At 47.6% G+C, this 20,053-nt stretch overlaps 2 protein-coding genes across 2 annotated transcripts in view; one reads left to right on the forward strand and one right to left on the reverse strand.

Annotated features, from left to right (window-relative positions):
* The window catches only part of LOC126292288 (BTB/POZ domain-containing protein 9-like), a 294,259-nt gene that overhangs the window by 179,054 nt on the left and 95,152 nt on the right, over nt 1–20,053 (reverse strand). The window lies entirely within an intron of this gene.
* On the forward strand, nt 332–11,803 carry LOC126291464 (uncharacterized). The gene is made up of 4 exons (XM_049984976.1): nt 332–399; nt 5,784–5,964; nt 11,107–11,307; nt 11,527–11,803. Exons 1-4 carry the CDS (start codon nt 332–334, stop codon nt 11,788–11,790), a joined length of 714 nt encoding a protein of 237 aa, XP_049840933.1. The 3' UTR covers nt 11,791–11,803.

Consider the following 20,053-nt stretch of genomic DNA (forward strand, 5'->3'; position numbering starts at 1 on the left):
GGAAGTAAGCCACAGACTCAGAGTCGCTATCCTAAGGCAGAAACGACTGTATATGGGCTACGAGTCCATGCCAGTCGATGATTACCTGGACTCTGTTGTCTGCACACGGTGCCAGGATGTGAATCACTCAGTTAGGTTTGCAAGCACGACCCGAGTAAGGTAACGTGCAGGCACTGTGGCAAAACCGGACACTTGAGGAAAGACTGCAGAAAGGCGGGGGACCCAGTGGTCTGCATCCCGTACACAAAGTGAAACCGAACATGTGTAATGCCAAACAAAGAGTGTGAGTACTATTAGATTCTCACAAAGCGCAAAATCCAGAGGACAGACTATGGGAGAAAAAGACTTCTCGTCATCGGCTCCTTACCGGCTGCTGCCTCACCTGTTCCCCACCGGAAAGTGAGAACTCACAATGTTCACATCGGTTAAAATAGGGCAGCTGAACTGCATGCGAATGCAAGCCGTGATGCACGAGGTACGACGGTGTGCAGAGGAGGAGTCTCTAGACATTCGATGTCTGCAAGAGCCCTATTCTAGAGATGGAAAGATCCTATATATGCCTACTACAGCTCAGATATTGGCTGAGGGAGAGCACCCTATGACAGCAACCGTTGTGCTAAATCGATCTTTCAGAGCAGTCAAAGTGGCGCACCTAAGCAACAAATGCAAGGTGTTAGCCGAGATAAAAAATGACACTTTCACCTTCCTTGTGCTGAACATGTACTTCCAGTACAGGCACCGAGAGAGACCGTATACTGATCAGTTAAAAGAGGCGGTTGGGTTCTACCACAATGACTTGCTCATTTGCACAATGGACGCAAACGACATGTCACCCCTCTGGCACAGTGACATCGTGCCTCTGGGCGCACGACGCACTGCCAGGCGGGGTGAGAGACTCGCTGAAGCAATTTACGAGCTCGGACTTGAAGTGTTGAACTGACCAAACTTCCCATCAGCGTATGAAGGTCGCCGAGGGGCGACCTCTAACACTGATTTGACGCTCAAGAGTGCAAACACACTTCTCCGTGTGGACAATTGGAAGGTGTGGTGGGGAATGACACTAAGTGACCACAATCTGATCATATTCCCTGTAGCCTATGATGGTCTTGAGAAGGCTCCCTGAGTGAACGGCATCGTCAAATACAACTAGCACAAGGCAGATTGGGATCGACTAAGAGGAAATCTAGTGGTACCGGATTGGCCAATGGATGGCCTTGTGCATGTAGACAAAGCTGCAGAGGATCTGAGGGTGGCCATACAGACAGCAGCAACAGGCGCAGTCCTGTTGGCCCATGCAGGAAAAACGCCTAGGGCGCCTTGAAACCCTGAGCTGCAGCGTTTCCAACGCAAATGCAGAAGGGCGCGGCGGCACTACCAGCACAGCATTGGCGATCACATGCGTGAAGCCACGCTCGTGCAGTACAGGCGGTGTTTAAGCAGACACTGCACACAGTACGAACTGAGAGTTGGCAGACTTTCATTCGCGACAGTCTGTCGGCTGACCCCTGCGGCACGCCGTGCAAGACTGCAGCGTTGAAGGTTCGGTCACTGACGGTCCTGTTGACCCTAAGGAAGATCGATGGCAGCCACACCTGGGACTGGCAAGAGTCAGCCCAACTCCTCATAAACACCTTATTGCCTGATGATAGTAGCGAAGAAGGTGAGGATGAGGAACATGAGAATCTTAAGACAGCAACTCAACGAGGTGTACGCTGACGAGCCACCGGTTGCTCCATTCACTGAATGTGACTGTTACTGTTGCACTTCTTGAATTTCGGCGTAAAAAGGTGACAGGCCATGGTGGAGTCGCTGCCGAGTCTCTCCAAGCTTTGTGCGTGGAGATCTGCCCCTGCGTGACAAAACTCTGCAATGAGTGTTTACATCAGGGACGATTACCAGTGTCGTGGAAGTTGGCCAAAGTGGTCATTCTGCGAAAGGAACAGGACAAGGATCCGGAAGTGCCGAATTCATACCGGCCCATCTGTCTCATGAACTCCATGGCCAAGCTCCAGGAGAAGCTCCTATGCCTCCGATAGAGCACACCAGGAGCTTAAGGGACAAAGTCCCGACCAGTGTGGATTCAGGAGCGGCCTGTGTACGGTCGACACTATAAACAAGGCAATGTTGTTGATGGACACATCCACAGCCAAGTACGCTGCGGGGATAATGGTTGACATCATTGGGGCTTTCAACACCTATGGTGGCCGACGCTGTTCGACAGCCCAAGGAAGTTGGAATGCCCTGGGCCCTGTACCGGTGCCTGCTTGGTTACTGCAGTGATCAGCGGGCAGTCCTGCGGTGCCGGGAGCAGGTGGTCGAGAATTCGATCACTAAGGGATGTCCACAGGCCTCGGTCTGCGGTCCCATATTCTGGGATGTAGGCCTTGAACCAGTGCTGGAGGAACTTTGAGAACTTCAACAAGTGCGAGGCATGGTGGCATACACCGATGACATCCTTCTAGTGATAGAAGGTGACGCTTGGGTAATGCTAGAAGTAAGCCGCAATGCAGCGCTCAATGCACTGCAGCAGTGGTGCTGGACAGTGAAGCTGAGGCTGGAAGGCCCCATGACCCCGACACGACTACAGAGGCCAGCAGTAATGATTCGGATGCTGACTCGCGGGTCGGCGATGACTAAGATGTGACTAGATTCTAGGGCAAGCACACGGAAAATTCAAGGTTCGACGATGGGCAAGGCCTGGCTAGCCTGAACCAAGTGCTGTGGAACCTACTGACCACAAGGTATGGCGTGGGAAACGTACGCTGGCTGATGCCCATTGCAAGCAGACGCTACAGTGGCACCACCTCCACGCATTTCCCCGTGGGCACCGGACGGCAGGCCGTGAAACCTGACGCCTGGTGGCTAAGTGTGCTCCACTGAGGATATAGAGGGTCTGTACCCCCGCACAATGGTGCTTCCTGCGGTGGCTACGCTGGGGTAAAGTCGATATTCGCCCTTTGGTAGAAGGCAAACATTCTGCTGTACATCAGTACTGTACTCACAGCTCAGCTTTCTGATGGCACTGGTAAGTAAATGATGCGGGGCCACATAGACAGATGATATATGTGAATGTACCTACGAAACTATTTGTATCAAGTTTTGAACGGTGCTCCTCAATGGCAGGAATTGTGCCGCCCCTCGCCACACCTGTCCATGCCTTACAGGTGGGACAGCGACGCCCTCAGTGCTGACTGCTGCTGTGTGCAGTGAGAGTCCACCAAAGTGCAAGAATGTAGATCCCATTTGCTGTCTTTGAGCACTCCTTATTTTAAGTCCAGGTACTGCAAAGGAGGACCAACCAGCCCAACGTGCAAACTGTAAGTGGGCTAAGAAGGCAGATACCCACGCAGTCATGGCGAAATCTTGCCCTGAGTACAATAGAATAAAGGCCATAATAAATAATACAATTGACTTTGGCATGTAATAATAATGCAGCAGCACAACGTAAAAGAAGACCACGGACTGACACACAAAGGTACAGCGAATCAGAGAAGAAAATACATTTGTGCAATTGACTCAGAAATCCTACTATGTAAACAATAAAGTATTTGGGTACCCACCAAACTTCCAGCTGATCTACAGCCCCAAAGGCAAAGGACCCAAGGCAGCAATAGCAGTTAACTTACAAACAGTAACAGGTTTGCAGCTGACAAGCTTCGGCAACATGCACATAGCTGCTGCCAACATAAATCGAGCCTTTGGTGAGATTTACATAGCCAGCATATACTACCAATATGGATTACACATAGACCTTTGGTTTTCCCGGGAGTTTATCGAGGATAATCTCCAGTTGATGGAGAAAGTTATTATAGGGATGGTCACAAATGGCAACTAACCAGTATGGCACAGCTCAACGATTGATGCAGCAGGCAGAATGCTTGAAGACTTCATCTCACAACATGGGCTGATAATAATGAATTAGAGGTCAGAGCTAACAACATTCTCTGGCCCAAATGGGGAGAGCAATATTGACTTCACACTCTGCACACCTCCAGCTGCCAAAGCGGTGTGCAAGTGGATGGTTAATGAAGAATGGACGTCAAGTGACCACAGGGCAATAACATTCAAATTCATGGCACCTCAAAGAGCGAGAGCTACTGTGGAACTTGTCACTACAGCACCAGCTTCGCAAAGTGGCACCTCATCAGGTCCACAGGCCACTGGCCACAAAGCTAAAATGTAGGAACAAATGAAATGATCACAAGGCTACAGGCAGCAATCCAGGAGAGCAGCAGCCGATCAATGAGAAAGAGGACACAGGTGCGGAATCCAGTGCCACGGTGGAATGCAACACTTGCTAACATGCATGTGACACCACTTCAGCACGACGAAGATTGCAACGAGCACGTAAAAATAATAATGAACCCCACCCAGAAGTAGGAAAACAAACCCACAATAGAGTAAAAGATAACTACAACAAGGAAATTCATAAGGCCAAAGAGGAGACCTGGAAGAAATGGGTCACTGACTACGATGAGAATGATCCTTGGGTCATACTGAGAAAGATAATTAGCCCAAAATATGGAATAGAAAACGTGATGAGTAATATAAAAAGAAAGAACCACACTCCTACAATGACATGGGAGGAGACTGTATGGTCATTACTACAGAGCCTACTTCCTGATGGCAACCCATAACAGGACACAGCTGTGGTCAGTTTTCACAGCTTGTTGGTCATCTATGACAATGGGGACCTTAACCCAGAATTCACACTAGAGCAAATAGGGGCAGCAATAAAGGCTTGCAAACCAGGGAAAGCAACAGGTCCTGATGGTATTGATGATGCTATTATAATAAGAGTTTGGCGCACCAATCCCCATCTTCTCTCAGATTTATAGAATAAATGTCTGCAGGAAAGTAGAGACCCAGGCATGTGGAAGGAGGGAAATGTCTGCATATTGCTGAAATCAACAGACAAACCTAGGGATGAGTCTAAATCCTACCATCCAATATGCCTCCTATCTATCTTAGGTAAAATTCTAGAAAGGCTAGTAGTCAGTCGTCTCGAAAAACGTTATGACGAATCAAACATCACGGCCAACAACCAGTTCGGGTTTCGAAAAGGTGCAACGACAGAAATGGGTATTAGGCAAGTGTTGGGTAGTGTGGATTGTGAGAAGTATGTGGTAGCAATATTTGTAGATATAGCAGGAGCCTTCGATAACTTATGGTGGCCTAGTGTTATGAGGCGACTGAGAGCAATCCAGTGCCTGCCTAATCTGAATGACCTAATGGCGGATTACTTTAAAAACCGGAAGGTTGTGGTCAAAAATAGGGCTGACTGTGTAGAAAAATGGTCACAAAGGGCTGCCCACAATGCTCCAGTTGCCGTCCATTCCTGTGGAATCTGGTCTTTGATGAGATTGTAATTGAAAAAGAAGACGAGCAATGGACAAAAGTGGCATATGTGGATGACCTCGCAATCATCATTAAAGGTCTGAGCAGGAAACAGATTAGAGCTAGAATCGTGCTAGGTGATGTAAGCAGATGGACCACCAAAAACAAGCTAGAGATATACAAACAAAAGACGGTTGCCATGACCATCAAGGGTAGATTTGACAGTCACAGACCACCAACAATCTCTTTCGAGGGAGGAAATATCAAGATCGCTGCAGAGTTTACATATCTCGGTGTAACTTTGAATGAAAGACTGTGGTTCACACCTCACATAAGGAACATCCAGCTGTCTCAGGTTCCCTCCTGAGGGTAACTAGAACCGAGTGGGGTCTGCAGAAAAAATCTTTAAGGCTAATATATCAGGGCTTGTGTCTCTCTGTTTGCAGATATGGTGCAGCTGCATGGGCAGATCGGACGAAGCACCGATATGTCAAACGAATAATTGATGCAATTCAAAGGCCATTTCTGTTACAGATGATCAGAGCTTTTAGGACTATCGGCAGATGCCCTGCAAGTATTAACAGGATGCATGCAGCTCGAACTGGAGATAGTGAAGGCAGCCTTGCTGTACTATACTCGACATGGCTGGTTCGGTCGCAGGGTTCCAGGCTCCACGAGCCACTGTTGGGCAAAGCCCTAGACGTGATACCTGCATGCAAATAGATATCATGTTGCAGGAGGAGTGGCAGAGTAGATGGAACCAGGCAGAGAAGGGTAGGGAAACCTACAGCTGGATACCAGATGTGGGAATGTGGCAGGCAGGTTGGCGGAGGGCGACGATTCCACCATACTCCCTAACGTACCTGCTGACTGACGACAGTCTGAAAATATTTGCGACCTGGGCATTGAAGATGGCGCCAGATGCACATGTGGTGAGGAAGTGGATTCCAATCCTCTACACCTGTAAGCAGTACGCTGAGCCCAGAAGTCAGCTCATACAAGCAGTGGAACACGCATCCTACTAGAGAAAGGAAACTCTGCTCCAAACAATAGATAGATTCTCAGCAATAAAGGCATTTGCTGAGGAAGCATTTCAAATCAGCGAAGTAGCAAGAATAATCAGTGAAAGAATTTAAAGAAATATATAGTAAATATTCAGAAACAATTGCGACCAAGTACAGGAACCAGTACCAACTGGAAAACACAATATTTTCCTTGACCCACGATTCGGGAAAAGCCCTGAAATCTCGCGCACTTCGAGGAATAATGGCTGAGTGTGGAGGAGTGACGAGCTGTCTCTCAGAACCACCGATGATGCCTCTACATGGTTCCTGGGACACCAGTGGCGAGAAGGGTATGTAATAATAACAGTATACGGACAGCAACTGGCCGAGATACTGGAAAATTGTTGATGGATAGCATGTGGGCCTCGCCAGCCTGGGGGGCTACAGGTTGTCTCCCTGAGCACCTCCGTAATTACGATCATGCTGTATGTGGATGCTATACTGCTGATGAAAAGGGTAGCCATCAGCAGTTGCGGCGCCGCCTCCACATGGTTCCCAGTGGGCACCCAAAAGGGTGGCTAAAGGCACTCTTCAGCTCAGAAAAACTACCCCCTTTGGGGGAGGGGGGTGGGCGGATCTTCCATTTGGTTTCCTTCATTATGGTGGAGTTGGGTAGTGGGTGCGTGGGTTGGACTTGAGGAGAGAGTGGGCAGAAGCTTGGGTATCCCTGATGATGATCCAACTATGGCCAGAGGAAACACGAACCAGAGCAGCCATGTACAGTACTGTACCTGTGAGACTATTTGTATCATGTTTTGAACGACGTTTTTTCCCCGTTAGCCGCGCCTAACTGTGCCGCCCCTCGCCGCACCCGCCCAGGCCTTACAGGTGGGACAGCGAAGCCCTCAGTGCCGACCGGCTGACTCCCGTTGTACCTATGAAACTGAGCTCGGTGGTGTAGGTGTTTGCTAGAAGGGGCCGAAAATTTGACATTGAGAAAATATATAGAGATATGGTCAAAATGTACGTAATGAATGTCTCACCACTTCTCGAAGCCTTGGCCACTACTACTTGGTGGCGCCAAGAACGTAATTGTATATGTTACTGAAGGGAAAGTTCAATAGACCCCCAACAGTACAAATTAATGAGGTAATTGTTTCCAGACGTGACTCACCTAGGTACCTGGGAGTGTATTTGGATAAACACTGGAATTTTGGAGTACACATTCAGCAGACTGCTGCAGAGACGTTGGCATTGTTTAATAAATTAATAACTATTGGGCCGCGGCGTTTTCACTTGCCGCTGAAGGCTATACATGTTGTTGTTGTCTTCAGTCCTGAGACTGGTTTGATGCAGCTCTCCATGCTACTCTATCCTGTGCAAGCTGCTTCATCTCCCAGTACCTACTGCAACCTACATCCTTCTGAATCTGCTTAGTGTACTCATCTCTCGGTCTCCCTCTACGATTTTTACCCTCCACGCTGCCCTCCAATGCTAAATTTGTGATCCCTTGATGCCTCAAAACATGTCCTACCAACCGATCCCTTCTTCTAGTCAAGTTGTGCCACAAACTTCTCTTCCCCCCAATCCTATTCAATACCTCCTCATTAGTTACGTGATCTATCCACCTTATCTTCAGTATTCTTCTGTAGCACCACATTTCGAAAGCTTCTACTCTCTTCTTGTCCAAACTAGTTATCGTCCATGTTTCACTTCCATACATATATCATAAATTCCTTTTAGCTCCAATTGTTGGTTACGGAGCAAGTGTGTGGGTCCACAGGATAGCCCTGATGAAGACTGCGATGGCAGTCAGGGGAGTTCAAAGGAACATACTTGTCAGATATATTGGAGCATTTGGTACCAGCCCTACAGATCCCTTGTTGGTAGTGATGGGACTGTGTCTGTTGGATTTAATAATTCACCAGCAAGCTGCTATCTACTGGTTACATAAACAGAATATACAATGTGAGACATCATGGGTGCGCCTCTTACTATCATCAGGGCGATTAAAGAACAGCTACTGAATTTATGGCAAGAGGAGTGGGATCACTCAGAGACTGGACGGCAAGTTTATACATATGTTCCAAGTGTAAGGACACGACTCAAGAACAAGGTTATGGTGCCATCTCCTAGTATCATTCACTTCCTGATGGCATTGGACCTTACCCTGAGTACTTACACAGGACTGGAAGGATACCCACGCCAGGGTGCGACTGTGGGTTCCCGCAAGGTACACCAAAGAACGTGGTGTTTCAGTGTCCAATATATGAGCAAGCTGCCTCAGTGGAGAGGCAGCCACTACCAACACAAAACGTAACCAGTATTTTGACTAATGCTGATAATTACAAGATCTTTCCTAAACTTGTTAACAGTGAGTATCGAAAGGCTCAGGAAAATTTCCTGAAATGAATACTGTCACACAAGTAACAACTTAAATTTAAATAGAGCCTTGTAACTGAGGTGACACAGTTGGTCCTCCCCAGGAATGGCGACAAGCGTTGGACCACCTGGGGCACGGCCGCCAAGTGAAGAAGGAAGGGTCAGCGAGAGGATGAAATGGGAAGCAGGCATATGACCTATGTGTAAGTTTTATTTCAGGGTATGTCTGTTGTTGGTGTTGGCCGCCTCTTGCTGTTTATATAATCAAGTGCCGGAAGTATTGATTGTGTGTTGGAAGTAGTATGCAAATAGTTGTCAGTAAAGTAGTGTAAAGTTGATCAAAAGGGGTGGTGGAGGGAAGATTGTATCTTTTCCAGTGGTTTTGAGTAGATAGTAGCGGCCCGTCTCCTCATGGCCAGGGACAGGCAACACTCTGGGAATAGCCTGAAGAGGCTAAGAGGCCGGTTTTGTTTTGCGAGCACAATGCTCATTTTAGTAGTTGTTATTAAATGTAACCACTTTTGCAATACATTAGTCTTGTGTAGTCAGTAGTACACCCACGCATAATTGTTAGTCAGTGGGTTTTGTATGTATAACAAATTCTGAAAAAAAATCTGTACGTATGAAACTATTTGTATCAAGTTTTGAATGGCGCTCTTCCCGGCGGCCGCACCTCAACGGCGGGAATTGTTCCGCCCCTCGCCACACCCGCCCACACCTTACAGGTGTGACAGCGACGCCGTCAGTGCCAACCCGCAGTCTCTCGCTGTACCTACTTCACTCCAGGGAAAAGCGGTCTGCGCAGCGCCACCTGGGGGAGGTGTGTTGCCTCCCATAACTGGGTTAAAACCGCCAGGAGACCCTCTGATTCCCCGAAGTCAACGAACGCGTCGGGGCTCAGAGGAAGCTGAGTGGGGCAGGGACCGTAATGTCCAATCTCGTGGCCTTGTCGTGGCTCTCTGGCTCAGTAACCCCCTTGGATGGGGCGAAGCTAACACGGGATGGGCCGTCCATGCATGACGTTAAAAGGCTAGCCCTTAACTGGGTGCAATCCTCACGGTCTGCACTGGCCCACCATTAACTAGCAAAAGCGGTGGGTGAGACATGGTCGGTCATGATCCCCCGGTACGTGTGGAGACACCCCTGGGGAACGTAACTCGGGCCTGAGTGCCGCACCGTCTCGATGATGTAAAACTCCACGTATAAGACCCAGTCATGTCCATCTTCATCACATCATCATCACCGTCAACATCTCTGGGCTGTGGATTAGTGAGGGTTGTCGTGTGTCAAGGCAGGACGTAAAACTCCCGTCGCGGCAAGACGATAAGTGCCCCCAACCCAAGCGAAAGCAAAGGGTGCGTGGCGCAGGGGAAGCTGCATAACGAGAGACACAACATCTGTCTCTCCTGAGTTGAGCGCGGCGGCTGGGCGAGGGTATGAGGGTAAGTCTCACGACGATCCTGGAACCCTGCGGTCTGGCTGCTGCAGTTCCTCACGTCCTGGACGACGTTAAAGGTCCCCCAACCCAAAGCGAAAGCAAAGGGTGCATGGCGCAGGGGAAGCTGCGTCACAAGGGACACAACATCTGTCCCTCGCAGGGCAAACAACATCTTAGCCCTGCAATTCCCACGGCCACATTCGCTGTGGAGGGATCACGGCCTGAGCCGGCAAAGGCTCATCGCCGTGAACGGGATGTCCCGGACACGTTCCGTCAAGCCAGGGCGTGGTGACATGTCCCTGGCTAGGTTAGATGGGGCCAGACCTCCGAAAGTCTGGGGGACCGACCCAGCACCTGGGTAGGACTGGGTCCCTGGCCTACAGGTGGGAACTCGGCCGAGTAGTGGGCGAAGGCCGAGTGGTGAATCCGCCTCTCCGGAATGCGGTGGGAATTTGCCGGGGAGGGACGGGTGAAATCTCCAGTGGTGTGGTCGTGGAAGGGGACTAGTGCACTGGAAACGGCGTGCTAAACCCAGCAGCTCATAAGGCTCTTGGTCAAGGGGCGGGACTGGTGAGCGAGCTGCATTAAAGCCCCCCCCCCCCCCCCCCCACCATGCCAGAGGTGCCGGTCGGGGGAAACAGACGGGCCCCATTTCTTTTCACTCTTCAATCAACTATGGCTGATAACATGGAGAGTGAAACGGTGCTGTCGGAGCATGATGCTCCAATCGAGGCGACATCTACGAATATGACAGTTATGGAGAGAAATGCACATTTCCTTCGGCTGTTAGACCAAAGTGTAAAGCACGGAAAGATCACCGCAGAACAGATCAGGGTGATCAAGGAGGATATTGCCAATTGCGCATTGGCACATGCCAGGCTTGAGGGGCAGTATGCCGAGATCAAGGCAGAGAATGACCGACTAAGAAAAGAAATAGCCAAGCCTCAAAAGACTTATGCTGCAGCTGCAGCAACTCCAACTCAAAGCAAACGCACAGTTACGGTCAAAGAGACAATCAAACAAAACGTTGAAAAGGCAGTACCAACTGTATTTATAAAACCCAAAAAGGGTGACGATGTGAAGACTGCCAAAGAGAAATTTGAAAAAAGCATAAACCCACGAGTTGACAAAATTAAAATTAACCAGATACGGACAACAAAAAATGTTTTAATAGTTGAGCTGGCCTCCACGGAGGACAGCGAGAAACTAATAAACAATGTCAAACTGAAAGAGTCTTTCACCTGCGAAAAACCAAAAAAGCGCAGGCCACTAATCATGATGTATGACGTTCCGTCATACATGACTCAAGATGATGTAGCTGACTGCGTATATGCGCAAAATTTTGAAGACAAGTTGACCCGGGAACAATTTGTGGAACAGTTTAAGGTACACTTCAAAGCAGGTCCTCGCGACCGGAACACTGTACATTACGCAATCGAAGTTGCACCAACACTCATAAAACAGATCATAACAACAAACAGGCTCTATGTAGGGTACAACGCAATATCCGTAAAGGATTACACTGCACTAGCAAAGTGCTCGAAATGCCAAGACTACGGCCATGTGGCCAAATATTGTAACTTCCAGAATCCAGTATGTGGAAATTGTGGAAGTAAAAACACGACATGAGTAAATACGAAAGGGAAACACCAACCTGCATCCCGTGTAAATATCGCAAACGTACTTGCCACAATCCTGGCAAAGAATGCCTTACCTACAAGTTACCATTACAGCGACTTATACAGAGGACCGATTATGGCGACTCGCTATAGGGTTACTCGTAAGCCTAGTAAACAAGCAAGGGATGCAGGAAGATGGCGAAAGTTACAGGAGACTCAGTCCCCTGTGGACAATGCGACTGAGGAGAATGAGGAAGGGAAGGAGAACGAGGAAGGGAAGGTTTATTGTGTTTCAGTGCCTGCTGTGCGGCCGGAGACGACGGACTTCTCCTGCCAGGTCGGGTCCTTCCTGGCCACAGGGAGAGGTCGCCCGGACGAGGTGGCGGAGAAGACCAAGACGGGGTCTCCCTGCTCCCGTGACGGGGGCTTGCCCCCGCAAGCGGAGGGGGAGATATACACACTACCAATGTCAGCTGAGCAGCCAGAGATGACGGACTTTTCCTGCCAGGTCGGGAATTTCCTGACTGCGGGAGAAGGTCCCCCGGACTCTCTGGCGGAAACGACGGCCGGGGTGGCGAGCTCCTCCCTCCAGGGAGGGGGTTCGCCTTCACCATCAGTGGGGGAGTCGACACCGGTCGCCGCGGAGGGCTCTGCAGCTGAGAAAACTGTCAAAACAGTAGCAATAACACCAGAGACTGTAGAAGTAACAAAGACTGTAGAAATAACACCAGTAGACAAAGCAGTAGAAATAACTCCTGGTGGTGGTACCGTAGAGGAAACGTACAATAAATGTCCGCCAGAAAACACTTATACTATCTGTGAAGAGACACTAAGGTTATCAAGGTTAGAAGAACCTACAGTGTTGAATATGGCTCTGAGGCAGCTGGTGAGGGTTGGGCATCCTCATGGTGAAAAAATCACATTCCCAACTCTGGAGGACGCAGACTGCATACAGCTAGCAGCTCTAAACATTCCAACAGAATTTTCGAAATTACAAGACTTAGTTTCGAAATTGTATGTTCGACGGGGTAGGGAGTTTGATCTAAATAAAACTTACAAAAACATGGTAAAGATGTACGGCAGGATTGGCTTCGACCCTGCCCAGATTTGGCCTGATAGCCATTTCTATACCAGGCACCCTTGTTGCTCAGGAGCTCCGCAAAGTCGCGGAAGAAAAGAATACTGATGTGATATTAATACAAGAGCCGAACTCTGTCTCCGGCGGGATCACAGGCTTTCCCGTAACTGCTCAAGTAATCTCCACAGGTCCAAATCCTATGTCTGTAATTGTACAGAACTGTGTCAATACAGTTGTTTTGATATGCCTGTTGAGAATAACAACCCATGTTACAGTAGTGGAAATAAACATGTCTAACACACACTGGTACATGATAAACACGTACTGTCAGTATAGAGACGCAATAGATACATATCTTGGGCAGTTATCAACAGCTTTACGTGCCCTTGCAGGCAAATCAATCATAATTACAATGGATAGCAACGCAAAGTCCCCCCTCTGGCACAGCCAAGTGCAGGATCAACGAGGCCTTGCATTGGAAGATCTCATAATGGAATACAATTTACATGTTGTTAACCGCCCCGGCAACCCTCCTACATATAGGAGTAGAGCAGGGGTGGCTTCACACATAGACGTTACACTGTGCACGGCAAACATCATAAACAATATTCAAAACTGGAGGGTACTTGATAATATCACCACAAGTGACCACAATGTCATTGAATTCACAATAGTGCCACAAGTGGAGCATGTGCTGGAGGAGTGGACAATGCAATACGACTACAGGAGAGCAGACTGGGACCTGCTGGAGGCGGAGTTTTGTCCTCCAGAGTTGGGAGACGGTCCTTTCGATATAGACGAGGCTGTAGGGGCCTTGATTGTCTCTATCAGGGCGGCTGTGGCCGCGGCGATACAGACGCGAAGGCGCTTCATACGCAAAGTGACCTTTCCATGGACTCCAGAGCTTACGAGGCTCCGGCAGTCTATGAGAAGAGCACGGAATAGTTATCAAAGGTCCTTTACCCAGGAGGAAAGGCAATATCATCTGGCCCAGTACAGGAGAAAGAAGTGGCTCTTTAAGGAGACCTTAAAACAACATCGCCAGCAGAGTTGGGAAGACTTTGTGAAGTCTCACCTGACCATGGACCCTTGGGGTACACCATACAAAATAGTTAGAGAAAAGATACACTCGCCGATGCATCTCTCGACCGTAAGAGTCGGTGACACGGACAGACTGACACAAGACTGGGCTGAGACTGCGGAGGTGTTACTAAATGTGCTCCTCCCTGACGATCTACCAGACACAGACAACGAGATGCAGCGAGAACTAAGACGCCAAGACCAGCTGGAATATTACAATAACTTACAGGTGTACCCCTTCTCTACTGAGGAGGTGAAGGCAGCCATCCGCTCATTTGCGAAACGCAAGGCTCCGGGGCCAGACGCAATCCCTGCGGAAGTCCTGCAGTGTATTGCTAACAAGCTGGCACCGGACCTTGCAAAAATATACAACAGATGTCTTGAACTACAGATCTTCCCAACCTGCTGGAAAACAGCTGAGGTTATAATCATAAAAAAGGCCCCAGACAAAGATCCAGCGGTGCCTAAATCCTACAGGCCCATCTGTCTCTTAGACGTCTTGGGGAAAACTTTTGAGAAGCTATTGGTCTCTAGACTGTCAAGCCACAGAATCCTACGTGGCATGAGTGACTTGCAATACGGATTTCGTGCTGGCAAATCAACATCAGATGCCATAAATAAAGTGGCAAGTATTGTACACTCATCCACGAGGAAATACGTTCTCGGAGTCATGGTGGACATTTCGGGAGCCTTCGACAATTTGTGGTGGCCGGCGCTCTTCTCTCGTCTTCGAGAGATGGAGTGTCCGGCAGCGCTATACGGTTGTCTGAGGGACTACTGTCGAAATAGAGTCGCCAGAATCACGGCTCCCGGTGCCGTGGTGTTCAAAAACATATCAAAGGGCTGCCCACAGGGCTCTGTGTGCGGACCCTTATTCTGGGATGTGAACATGGACCCGTTGTTAGATACACTGGAAAGGAACAATATGACACTGGGAGTCGTGGCGTATGCGGATGACCACCTCGTCCTTGTCGAGGGTGGCAGCCGTGCCGAGGTAGAGACAAAAGCGGTCCACGTGTCCGAAATATTAACACAATAGTGCTACAGTTCAAAATCGGAGATCGCGCCTCAGAAATCTAGCTACATTTTGTTGAAAGGTAAACTAGCTCGTGACCCAATCATAAGGCTAGATAATCGAATTGTTACAAGGAAGAGAGCCGCAAAATACTTGGGCGTCCTCATAGACGAAGCATGGAGCTATGTTCCACATATAGCTCATGTTGCCTCAAAGGCTTTAGCAGTCCTCAATAAATTAATCAGCATAGCTCAAAGGCGGTTTCATCTTCCCCCAATCGCAACAAAGATGTACAACAACTGCATACTCGTACCTATTGTGGGATATGGTTCTAGTGCCTGGGCGCACAAACTCACTCAGGTAAAACCTGCCATTATGGTAAGACGTATACAACGAAACGTAATACTCAGATGTGTGGGCGCATTCGGCACAACACCCACAGACGCTCTTTGTGTGATCATGGGGCTTTGTCCCCTGGACTTACAAATTAGACAGCAGGCAGCGATGTATTGGTTGTCCAAACGTGAATACCAACGTGTAGCAATGATAATGGGTGAACACCTAAACAATGTTAAGGAGATCAAGCACAAAGTAATGAGTCTTTGGCAACAACAATGGGACACATCAGAAACAGGAAGACGTGTCTATGACCTCCTTCCCAATGTCCGAGAAAGAATACATAACAAGCACATTAATCCATCTCAAGGCATTGTTCACTTTGTTTCAGGACACGGCCCCTATCCGGTGTATTTACATAGGATAGGGAGTCGTCCAACACCTGAGTGTGTTTGTGGTGCCCCTGTGGGGACACCCGAGCACATAGTATTCGAATGCCCTGAATTCGAACCAGTTGCCTCGGAGTTAAGGCAAGAATTAAGAAACCTCACTGTATTTGAAATACTGAGCAACCCTGATACATACCAGACACTACAAAGTCTAGTCGATCAAATATCCCAATTCGCTAGATTAATATTTGAGGAAATACATTAAAGTTAAACCAGAGAAAAGCCGTACTCCTCAACAGGGATGAGGAGTATTGTGCGGTAAAAAAGTTGCATTACGCAAACACTAGCATTGTCGATGGTGGAAAGGAGGGTAGCCGCGCTTTCTGGATGTCCGCTTGCGCGGTGCCTGTCCGCCCCACCGACGAAACACAAAGATCTGGGAACTGCAACGAGGGCAAGACGGTCTATGGAGACATAGACGCGTGAGATGCCCCAGGGGTGGATCCAATGGCAGAATTGCCTTCCTGTAGATCCAAACCAATAATCCGATAACATATAAAACTTGACTGGACATACACATGAAATATATAACTAAATCAATAACTTATGTAAAGATGCTTTTCGTGCTTTCATAAAATCATAAAATTTAAATATTACATTTTTGTTTTGATTTTTTTTTTTTGCGCAGAAGCGCAAGCTGTAACTTTGTAACAGTGATGTATCATATGCTTTCTTGTATGTACTATTTGTTTTGTTTGGCGCAGTAGTATGTAGAATTGTAACTTTGGATTGTAGTAGTAGAATTGTATTTAGAGATTTTGTGTAAACAATGGGTGGTGGAGGGATGTCAAATGTAAATTGTAAATACGGTAGTGGTTTCCTTAGTTAGTAGACGGCCCACCTCCTCGCGCTTAGGGACGGGCAACGCTCCTGGTCATCCGGAGCGGCTAAGAGACCGAATTGCAAACATTGTAACATTGTATTGCATAAATAAATTGTAAAGCATTGTGAAACACTACTAACAAGGAAATAAAAAGTAGAATTGTTTAGATTAAACTACCCACTTTTGTAACCTAGACAGTGGGTCATGCAAGTTAAAAAAAACGTACCTACGCAACTGCTCCATTCTTTTTCACTCTTCAAATCAACATGATTGAGCAAATGGAGAGTGAAACGGCGCTATCGAAGGAAGATGCTCCCATTTATGCGAATTCGACTGATCTATCAGTTATGGAAAGACATGCACGCTTCCTACGATTACTTGATCGTAGTGTCAAACATGGGTAGATCACCGCTGATCAGATCAGAGTGATAAAGGAGGATATCGCCAACTGGGCTTTAGCACATCCTAGGCTTGAGGGGCAGTATGCAGAAATCAAAGCGGAAAACGACCGCTTGTGCGAAGAACTATCGAGACCTCTGGCGACAGCACCAGTTAATAAAAGAACGGTCCAGGAGACCATTAAACAAAATGTCGATAAAGCTGTTCCAACACTGGCTTTCTTTACGTCATCACCTTTTTTTTAGGTTTAATGAACAAAGAAGAATTTGAACAAAGTATAAACCCTAGTGTCGACAAAATTAAAATAAATCATATCAAGACAACCAAAAATGTGTTAATTGTTGAAGTGGGCTCAATTGAGGATAGTGAGAAAATACTCAATAAGTTGAAAGAATCATTTACATGCGAAAAGCCAAAGAAACGCCGCCCCCTGATGATGATGTATGACGTACCGTCATACATGTCCCAGGACAGTGTCTCAGACTTCGCGAGTCGTCTTGTCTTCAAAATTTTGCACATACACGCAGAGTTTAATGAACATTTCAAATTACGGTTCAAAGCAGGTCTTCGTAACAGTTGTTATTAAGTTTCCATAATACAGGTGCGACCTCGACTGTGTGATGAACAGTGTTTCTCATAGATTATATGTTGGGTATAATGCAATTTCTGTTAAAGATTACACTGCTATAGCTAAATGTTCTAAATGTCATGACTATGGCCATATCGCCAAATACTACAACTTTCAGAGACCGTCAAGAGCGACGTTCATCATTAACGGATTAAAGTTAAGTATCAAACTAATTACGTCCGCTTTCTGAATTCTCATTCCTTGTCGTATTCCACACCTCACGTCAGTATAGTTCTACCCTCCTCAAGCCAGCCTGCGCGAACTAAAACGCGTGCATTTCGGCCTCCACTCTTAACACAGTGTTGGCTCTTCTGCTAACACAAACTCCCAAATTTAACAACAAGTGATCACAATACAATCTAGTTCGAAACTGCATCAAACCATCTGCCTGAGCTGGGGGAGTGGGAATAACGCTACAACTTTGAAAAGGTGAACTGAGAGCGCTTAGCAGCGGAGTTTACTCCCCCAGAGGTGGGGCCAGATGAAGTGTACATAGATGAGAAAGTAGAGGAGCTTGTCTCCTCCATCAAAACTGCTGTGAATGCGGCTGTGACCTGGGTGGCAAGGCTCATCCGCTGGTCAACAACTCCATGGACCCCGGAACGAATGGAGCTTTGGCAGTCTGTGCGCAGAGCCAGACAGAATTATCAGAGGTCTTTCTCTCAGAATGAAAGGCAATCCCATATAGTAATATACAGAAGGTTAAAAGATCAAGACAAAAAAGAAGATAGATAAAGCGAGGAGAGAGTCCTGGGAGAAATTCGTCAGGGAAAAACTGAACCTGGACCCAGGGGGCGACCCTTAGAAAATTGTTACGTAGAAGATCCACTCTCCCATGACACTGTCAACCCTGAAGATAGGAGATGAAGAGTACACTGTGGATTGGTTATCCACCGCCAACCTGCTGCTCAACGCGCTCCTTCTGGAAGACGACGAGGAAATGACAGCCATGACCAGACAGCAATAAGAAGTAGTCTGATACAAGAGTACGTCAGACAAATACTTACCTACCCTTTCTATGAGGAAGAGGTTATTCAAACCTTGAAGAAGCTGTCTCCAGCGAAGGCCCCTGGCACAGATGGACTACAAGCAGAAATATTGCAGTACCTAGTGCCAAAGATCGCCCCATGTCTAACACAAATTTACAATCGCTGCCTGGAGACAGCTCAATACCCGTCGCAGTGGAAAGCAGCAGAAGTAATAATAATCAAAAAAGGAGAATACAAAGATCCTCCACTACTGAAATCCTACAGGCCAATTTGTCTGTTGGACGTTCTGGGGAAGGCCTTTCAGAAGCTGTTGTGTGCCAGTCTGTCCAGCTACCACATATTACAGGGAATGAATGAATGTCAATTGGGCATTAGAGCGGGGAACTCCACGCAAGATGCAATCAACGCTGTACAGCGGATTTTCTGTTCAGCCACGGCAAGATATGTTATCGGGGTCATGGTGGATGTCTCTGGGGCCTTCGACAACCTCTGGTGGCCCGCACTGTTCTACCGACTTAGAGAGTTGAAGTGCCCTGGGCTGCTGTATGGGTGTTTGGAGGCCTATTGCAGGGATAGAGTTGCGAGGATAAGTGCTCCTGGTAATGTGGCGTCTAAAAGAGTAACAAAAGGATGTTCACAAGAATTAGTTTGTGGTCCCACATTCTGGGACATAAACATGGAACTGCTACTGAATACCTTGCAGCAGGACACCGCAGCGCTGGGTGCGGTTGCCTATGCTCATGACCTGGTCGTCCTGGTTCAGGGCAATAGCGCTGTGGAAATGGTGAGACAGGCTCAAACCACGGTAACAATAATAGAAACTTGGTGCAAAATTACAAAATTATCAATAGCACCAGCAAAATCTGTTTATCTACTTCTAAAGTGGAAATTTCATCGACATCCAATAGTTTGCATAAAGAGCACTATCGTTAGAAGGAAAAGATCTGCAAGGAATTTGGGTATCTTCATTGATGGACAACGGAACTTCATGCACCACATTGAGCAAGTAGCTGCAAAAACACACTCACTCTTCAACAAACTGTTTTCAATAGGACTTCGCCAGTTTCATTTACCACAAAGAGCTATAAAAATGTATCACAAGTCACTTTTGGCGCGAATCGTTGGGTATGGGTCCAGTGTATGGGTGCATAGGCTTACTCTGGTGAGGCCTTCCATGGCTGTAAGAAGAATTCAGAGTAATATACTGCTAAGATGAGTTGGGGGTTTCAGCACTACCCCAGCAGACGCACTGTGTGTAGTAATGGGACTTTGCCGCATAGATCTGGTCATAAGACAACATGCTGCAACACATTGGCTACACAAGCGGGAGTATGGGAGAATACAGAATATAATAGGCACACTTTTGGGAACATTTAAGAAAATTAAACAAAGAGTTATGCAGCTATGGCAACAACAATGGGACAACTCTGATAAAGTGAGAAGGGTACACAGATTCCTTCCTAACATTACACAGAG

This window comes from Schistocerca gregaria, chromosome 9 (genome assembly GCF_023897955.1).
Source record: "Schistocerca gregaria isolate iqSchGreg1 chromosome 9, iqSchGreg1.2, whole genome shotgun sequence".
Taxonomy (NCBI): Eukaryota; Metazoa; Arthropoda; class Insecta; order Orthoptera; family Acrididae; genus Schistocerca; species Schistocerca gregaria.